The sequence below is a fragment of the Geosmithia morbida genome, assembly GCF_012550715.1.
Source record: "Geosmithia morbida isolate 1262 chromosome Unknown scaffold_1, whole genome shotgun sequence".
In the NCBI taxonomy this organism is placed as follows: domain Eukaryota; kingdom Fungi; phylum Ascomycota; class Sordariomycetes; order Hypocreales; family Bionectriaceae; genus Geosmithia; species Geosmithia morbida.
Window position 1 is genome coordinate 992,437 of NW_023336188.1, and position 8,436 is coordinate 1,000,872.

Here is an 8,436-nt window from a genome sequence, read left to right on the forward strand (position 1 = left end):
CTACTAGAGCATCTGGAGTCCTCTCTTGCCTCTCGAGCTTGGTGACAAAAACCTCCTTGCCGTCATTCCGCTCGCTGTCAAAAGGGCCCCCCCCCTCACGAGAGAAGACGCCGTGGGGCGGGATCCGTTCAGTTGATGATGCATCGCCAAACTCTAAATTTCGGAACAAACATCCCCTCTCCTTCTTCCCCCCTCCCCCCAATGACGTCTGCCACGACAGTCCTGTCTTTTTTTCTCTCCCCCCCCCCCCCCCCTTAGAATATATAGCATTAGAGAGGAGCAGAAAAGTGAGCACTCTTTCCAGAAGCTCTTACTCGTAACCGTAAATCACCGTAAATCATCCACGAGGAGTAGGAGTCATCCACACACCATGTGCAGTATTAAAATCATGGCAAGGTATAGTAGTGGCAGTGGAGGCAGTACCGCCAAGCACCTCAAACGGGCACAAAAACTCTTGCCCGGCAAGTCTTATCCGGCAACTGACTGCTAGCATACAGACTTTTATATTATACATACATGTATATGTACATGTATATCGTATCTATCTTATATATTTACTCATGTAATTCTCTCTCAAGCAAAACACCGAGGGGGGTGGGCTAGCTCGACTGATGACGTAGTAGCTACTGTCGGTATCACGATCAAATTTTACTACCAAGGAGGTACTTTTACCGTCTGATACCACCAGCATATGAATCATATCCGTACATGACTACAGTCTACATGCTGTGAGCATTGTCTCGCGAGTAATTTACATTGGTCTGATGGCAGTAGATGATGTGTACTGCATCTACTACTTTGAGAAAACCAGGAGCACCTTGCGTGTTGATGCTATACAAGTACTGCTTCGCTTCACCTTCCTTGCTTACGGGTGAAATTACAAATTACACGACTGATACCATATAAATGCCAAGAGGAGAGTTAAAAGAATAAAAAAATAAGAATAAAAAAACATACTCCGTATTCTATCCTCTGCAAGAAAATGACTCCCTCGTAAGCAACCCTTTTAACCTAGTGCACATGCCCACACACTCTCTCTCTCTACCTGTCTTTCCCGGTGATGCACGCTCCCAACTTTTTTATTATTATCATTTTTGTATGTCTTTGCTGTTATATTATTACAATGTATACACGTGCCTTTTTTTTTTCAGGTGTGTTTGCACAGGAGTGGGGAGTGTGTTAGATGGGTAGAACCGAGAGATTCGTGGGACGCTGTTCAACTGCTGCTGTTCAGCAGATGCTCCGGCCCCACTGGTACCGTTCGACTTTTGCAGAGTTTGGTCCATCGTTTCAGGAAGTCTTCTTGAGAGACTTGCCAATGTTCCACCCCCAAGACGCGAGAGTCTTGACAACCTTGGGCGTCACGACCGCCGTGAGCGGGATCCTCAGAAAGATGATGCTCTTGTGCAGGGCGTACGCCAGGGCAAACTGCGTGGCCAGACCTGCTTGCGTTGGACGATTAGTGCCCGTTTCATCGACTGCATGCATGTGAACGAGAGATGCCTCCCTCATCCCGAGCCGGTACCCTACGAGGGACAGAGGGAGATGGAGAAAACATCCCGAGGCAGGGCCAGATGGAGATGAGAGTGGTGGTGCAGAAACATACTGGCTTCTTCCCTGTGACCCTCCGTCGCCGTCTCGACGCCCAGTACCGTCGTGTCCTCACCGGCTCCCTCCTTCTTCTCCGTCTCGCCGTCATCCTTCTTCAGGACGGACTTGATGGCGGCCCAGGCCTGGCCCGTCTTGACGCGGATCGGTTCCGGAATGACCGACACGATAGCCTCCTCGACCCGGCCTATACCACAGAGTCAGCGTCCGCAGATCGCACACCACGAACACCTGCCATGCAACGGAAGACCTAGCCATGTCAGACTTACCGATCCGATCCGTCCCCGCCATCCTGACAAGCAGGTAAAACAGGGACAGGTCAATCGCACTCAGCATGAAGTACACCACTACCGCCGCCTTTCCGTAGTCCTTGGTCAGCTTCTTGAGCTTCTGGCCCATGCTGAGCCCCTCTTGGCCCGCCTGGGCGCCTGCCCTCCATGCCGATGAGCGGAACCAGCGCTTTGCCTGCTGCTGCTGCTGCTGCCGTCCGCGGAAGATTGTCTGTCTCGCCGTAGCAAAAGGTCGCGACGTGGCGTAGCGTGACCCGCCGCCGAGGGTTGCGCGCTGCGCCGCCGCGCCCTGGTGCAACGCACCCGCCGAGGATGAGAGCTTCTTGGCCTGTCCGGCAAACAGCTTGCTCAGGACATCCTCCCACACTGCGCGCCTGGGCGCCGCCCTGAACATGGTTCTTCTCTGTGGGAGGGGGAACAGTCCCAGTCCCTTCTTCGTATCCGGTGTGTTGTTGTTGTTGATGATGATGTTGTTCTTTTTTTTTTTTTTTAAAAAAAAAATGGTGCACGGATTCGATCTTGGTTGCGTGATGCTTTGTACCACCAAGAAAACCGTAGATGACGACAGCCTGTCGGGACGTACGGGGGAAGCGGGCAGAGATGGAGTTAACGGGTCGTGTCGAGATTGCGACGGATGCAAGCTCGGTGTTATGCACGTAGAGTAGCGTCGTTCGTTTCGAAGATGGTACTCTCCCGGTCGTGAGATGTTCTAGTTGACTGGGGAGAGGATCGATGGAAGTGTGGTGATTGTCGGAAAGTCGCTCCCAAGGAGGTCTTTTTTTTTTAAGAGAGAGAGAGAGAGAGGCTGTTGCATGCCAGGCCAGCGCTGCGGCCGGCTCTCGGGCTCAATACTACTCTGGGGCTCTGCTGATGGGGGTTAGCCAATCATAATCTTCCATATCGTGCCATTTCCGGCATTCTGTTCGCCTTGGACCATTCATCATCATGAATCCTACCATTAGCATATCGACCATGATGCCTCACGGTCATAATCACTACATCTGTAGCCTTTGTTGATGACCTTCGGAGCCGGAGATGTCGAACTGGTACAGAATGAACGAGGCAAGACACCCGAGATCCCAAGATGGGAGCTCTTGCCTGCTGCCGGCTTGCTCCTTCCTCGATGACGCCCATAGGCAACTCGTACCCTGACTCGACCTTCATCGTCTCCCATTCCATTCTACCACAATGTCTTCATCTTGCACCGCATCTCTTCCGCCCCGTCAAATCCCTCGGTCCTAGATGGGGAGCGCTTGCCAAGGTTGCAAAAACCTCGTTACCCTCCTGAGTGGTGTGCTTGTGCCTCCTCCTTGCTTCGACCGATCTGGTGATATCGAATGCCTTGAGTGTCAGAAGAAGGAAGTTTCGAGGTGCAATGGAAAACGTCCACAGTCTGTATAGCCCAGACGCCAACGGCAATCGTGCAGCCGACCGTTCCGTGCCCATGCTGCGAAGGGCATTCGGCTCACAGCCCTCGTTCGCCAAAAGGAGAAGACCCCCCCAAGCCATATCCACGGGACCTCCTCAAGACTGTGAGGCCCTGGCCACCATATTCCAGCCGTCTGGAATGAGGTCCTCGAGCAGTCACCGTCGGCCATCTTTCAGCACGCACCTATCGGGGATCACGACTCGAAGCCGGTTCACCAGCAGGGACAGGAATCGTGACGGAGGGGCTATCGAGTCGCCAACGGAATTTATCCAGATGCAGAGACACGACAGGGCCACGTCAGCCGAAAGGCGGGCGCTGACGCTGGACTCAACTCCGACACCAAAGCCGATGGCTACCTCCGGGATATCTCGCGTGGCGGGCAAGGTGTCCGGAGCATGGGACAGGCTTCATCACACACAACCCCTACATCGAGCACAAGATGAGCTCTCATCAACCAGAGGAGGCACAGATTTCCCCGCCGATGCTGACCCCTTTCTGACCGAAGAAGGCTTTGAAGATGATCTCGAATCTAGCATGTTGAGTGCAGAGCCCGATGGATGGTCAACCCCGCGCACTATCTACGATGATCCAAATAAACCAGGACTGCACGGTAAATCCGAGTACAGGAATCCTTTCCCCCCGAGCAGGAGCTACTTGGATAGGATTGAAGAGGCTATCAAGCGCTGTCAGATGCCGGGAAAATCACCCACGTCATCCGGGAAACGTGAAGTTGATGGGCTCTCCGGGGCTGCTGCTGCTGCTGCTGCTCCGAGGAGCTCCCGGCCGGTGCTCGCTTCTCTGAACCAGAACCGGCTCATGCCTACAGATGACACTGCCCGGACCAACTATCGGGACGACTTTTTTGACAAGGATAGAAGCCCATCCATAGCTTCTCTACCTAAGCGGGGATATGGGAAGAAGCGCCGACAGGATGGGCTCGCATCCAGGAAGGTCCACATTATTCGACCGAAAGATGCCACAGCCGACAATACGGACGAGTTGCGCTGATGGTGCCTAAGAAAAACCTCGACGTACGATGATGTGCGTTCACGGAAATGGCGGTGTTGACTATAGCAGAGCGTATGGGGGGGTTCACTGTTGATTTGAGAGGGAGTCCACATAAAAAGGGGGACGTTCTCGCAAGGATTCAAGGTATGATTAAACTGATTGCCAGTATGGCCCATGGGTATAAGAAATGCCATACAAGTCTAGGACGTTGAGGCAAATGAAAGTTGATAACAATCTGAAGTCATCGTCATTCGTACTCTTGGCCATTCTCTTTCCTAATCTGGTTATTCCTGCCGTTCTCTTCTCTCTCTCCACGTCCAACTTAGAAGAATCGAAGACGGTGGACAGCCCGACCGTCTGTCCCGTGCATACGACGCGTACCGGCGGCCTGTTTGATATCATGGTCAGTAGCAGTTCTCCGAGCATGTGCGTACGTATGGGGCGGCGGAGAGAGAGAGTGAATACCTTGACACCAGGACGATGCGTGAGGCTACCCTTGATCCTGAGCAGGACACCGCTAACCTTGTCCTTGATGGTAGGATGACGTTGCTGTTGGCGATGGTGGTGGTGGTGGTGGACTTCTACGGGTGCCGTCGCTCCGGCGCGGGTAGTGCGTCCGCTACGGCCCCCGTGGCCGCCCCGACGACGGAGGAAGAGTCCGCCTCGTGAGTTGTGATGGGTCGAGTTGACGGCTGGACCGGCCGTGCGGTTATGATGACGGCGGTGGGTGAAGGGCATGATGTTTTTTTTTTGTCGTTTCCAAAGAGACGGGGGAAAAAAAGGAGAAGTTGCTTTTCAAGATGAATTTGGTGTGTGAGAGTACCTTTGAATGTTCATATGATGGATGGATCGTTTCATCGGGGGGATGAGCCCATATACTTATACTATGATTATAGGACGATCATGACGCCTTCCACTCGACATCGTTCCAAGTTTTCTCTTCTTCTTTCATTCTTTATGCTACGGTCAAACATGGCTTCATCATGACCCTGTCAGGAAAGTATGTCGCACATGCAGGCATCTAGAAGTGATGTCATGGCAATCATGGATCTTCTCCCCAGCAGTCATAGAGACTGTGTGTGTACGTATATATACACATGTCTCATCGACGTTGCTGGTTGTTAAGTTGGCGATCGCGTGACTTTCACGGTGGCAATACCAAGGACAAATATATATACCTGATAACAGAGAAAAGAGAAGGAAGAACGAGACGACAAATAGCAACCACGGCCCTCTCTTCTCCCCCGCCTCGTGAAAGCCTGGTCGTCATACGCTGTAGGAATGAGGCGTCGGTGTATACCTATACATTACTGTATGTGGCTTGGTTGCCAAGTGGCTTCTCAATGGCTGATGCCAAGGTGCATGGTCAAAGGGAGGGGTGGGTAGGTGATACATTTGTCAAGTTCGAAATGTATGTACTTGTATGACCTCAAGCTTCTATTTCCTTAGCATACCCGGTCATCGACAACGAGCGGCAGCAACAAGATAGTAGGGCACTCGTAACAGATACTGATCCGATATCGTTTTCGCAAAATGGCTGGCAGTATGAGTACAGAGATTGCGAAACTGTACACATACATGTAGTGATGATGATGATGACTTAGTAATAACACTTCGTATATCTGCGTCGCTGCACCTGTCGCCAAGTTCCCACATCCGGGCCCTCCCTGCCTTGTTGATTGTAAAATGCCCGCAGCTGATAGGCTGGAAGTTGCGTTTGCGACAGCCGGGGGGAGGAGGGTGTCATTGCACCATTCCCGTCAACTGGAGGGCCATCGAAACTCTGACGCCGAGTTCTCCTCCTCCTCCTCCTCCTCCTCCTTCCGACCGCTCTGTAATCAACTGTCCCATACACCCCTCGTTCGTTTTCAGCGAAGAAAGGAAGGGACATTTGGCTTCATTTCGCTGATCGACCGCCACCGAGACGTCTCGTCACACAATTGCATCACCAACACCATACCCATCATGGCCAGCGCCACGGGCATACCAGATCATCCGCCTCCACCAGAGGATGCCATTGTCAGCAGTGTCGACGACACGGAAGCCCTGGACGAGACGGAGCCTCTCCTCGGCCGACCGGGTGATGTCTCACAGGGAGAGGGACAATCATATCTATACAATCTCATCCAAGGTATGCCTCAAATTGACGACGACGACGACGACGACGACGACGTCGGCAATAACAACAACCCTTTCCCGTTCATTTCCAGGCTGACACCCTTCCTCTCTCTCCCCCCCCCCCYCCCAAAAAAAAGGAACCGGTGTCCTAGCTCAGTTTGGCATATGGCTGCTCCTCATCCTGATATGGGCCAGCGTCCTGACAAAGGACCTGATCCTCTTCTCGGGCCACCCCCTCGCCCAGTCCGTGGGTATCCTGCTGCTCGTGCAGTCGGCCCTGGTCTTGCAGCCGACGCACACGGTCGACCAGAAGCGCGTCGGCCAGCGTATCCACGCGGGTCTCAACCTCGCCGCCCTGGTGGCGCTGACGACGGGCGTCGTCGTCATTGAGTACAACAAGTTCGCCAACAACGGCCTCCACTTCCACTCCGTCCACGGGTACCTCGGCGTCGCAACGTCGGCCGTACTCGCCGCCCAGTACACCCTCGGCTTCACCATGTGGGCTGCCCCCTCGCTGTACGGCGGCATCGACAGGGCCAGGTCCCTGTACAGGTACCACCGGTGGGCTGGGTACCTGGTCCTCGTGCTGCTGCTGGCCACCGTCGCCGCCGCCGTAGACACCCCCTACAACGAGAACGTGCTGAAGCTGAGGCTGTGGGCTGTCCTGCTCCTCTCCGCTCTCGTCCTCGTCGGCGTGATCCCCCGCGTCAGGAAGCACAAGCTTGGCTTTACCGGTAAGAAGCCGACTGTCATCTGAGCGGTAGTCCTGACAATGACATGTGTGGCTCCTCTCTCGAGGGGGAGACTGAAAATCCCTCCTGCTTCTCCTGGGGCCTCCTCTTTTACTGAGACCAACGCTTATTATGATGTTACAAATGGGATAAGATGGAATTGTCTCTCCACACGCACCCCCCCCCCCCTCCATGCTCGTTTTCTTTGATATAGTGCTCGTCGACGCAACGTCTTTCTTAGGGAGGATTCTAGTCATCGATGAGCCATTAGCGTACATGTACAGGTAGATACTACCTAGTAATAATAATCTGAACCCTCATCAGTGCGTGTCGGGTATATCGTCTAATGGTGACTAACCTGCGGGGGAATGGTTTGTAAATGGACTGAAACCAGTCAGCCTTCAACAATGCAGAGCCTGCCCGGCTAGCTCAATCGGTAGAGCGTGAGACTCTTATTCACGCTTCTCGGCTGAATCAAGAAAGAATCCACACATCTCAAGGTTGCGGGTTCGACCCCCGCGTTGGGCTTTTCCTATAACAATTCGATTGATTACTTTCTTTTTTTTCTTCTCTGCTCTTCTCACCTCTCCATCTAGGTCTCCTCTTGTCCGTCTTACTTCTCCTCCTGCGGCATTCTATAGAGCAAGTGGGGGCCGCCCACGTACAATTACTGGATCAATCAGTGCCTCTGCATCGATGAGCGGTAGACCTCATCTTTCCCTCTCTAGGCATCGTGAGTCAAGGACATCCGCAAAGGCTGATCGAGCCGCTATACTGTCTGAGATGCAACAGCAGCCAGCAAATACTGTTTGAGAGGAGAAGAAGAAGTGAAAGGGAAAGAAAGCTAGGGGGAAGGTGGGGAAGAGGGGGAAGAGGGGGAAGAGGGGGGATTCGACTCTACTATTGACCGGGTGAACCCTGTTGCCTAGGCGTCCCAGTCCATTGGGAACATACAGATGTACATGTATTGTAATATGTATGTATTCAGGTAGGGATGATATTAACACTATTATTATCTGGTATTAGCAGCAGTGATGGTATTCTAGAACTACATAACTCGTACGATTCCACTCGTTAATTTATAGGTGTCATCATCCATGGAACCACCGTCACCGTACGGTAGGGCAACTCGTAAAGCTGGGATTACCGTGGCCGGTCAGGTGGAGATCTTCTCTCCCACTTTCCCTTCGATTGACGGTGCGTAATACCTGAAGGAGGGGGGGGGATGTCATATTATATGCAGGTTGGGATT

General features: G+C 52.9%; 2 protein-coding genes across 2 annotated transcripts; one reads left to right on the forward strand and one right to left on the reverse strand.

Annotated features, from left to right (window-relative positions):
• Positions 1-1,290: 1,290 nt before the first annotated feature.
• Positions 1,291-2,292, reverse strand: GMORB2_1051 (N-alpha-acetyltransferase 30; the record flags this gene model as incomplete). Its single annotated transcript, XM_035463033.1, has 3 exons — positions 1,291-1,442; positions 1,607-1,795; positions 1,878-2,292. The coding sequence occupies 3 exons, from the start codon at positions 2,290-2,292 to the stop codon at positions 1,291-1,293; spliced, it is 756 nt and encodes a 251-aa protein (XP_035324457.1).
• A 4,008-nt stretch (positions 2,293-6,300) lies between these two features.
• GMORB2_1052 (Eukaryotic cytochrome b561) lies at positions 6,301-7,210 on the forward strand (the record flags this gene model as incomplete). Its single annotated transcript, XM_035463034.1, has 2 exons — positions 6,301-6,466; positions 6,591-7,210. 2 exons carry the CDS (start codon positions 6,301-6,303, stop codon positions 7,208-7,210), a joined length of 786 nt encoding a protein of 261 aa, XP_035324458.1.
• Positions 7,211-8,436: the final 1,226 nt, after the last annotated feature.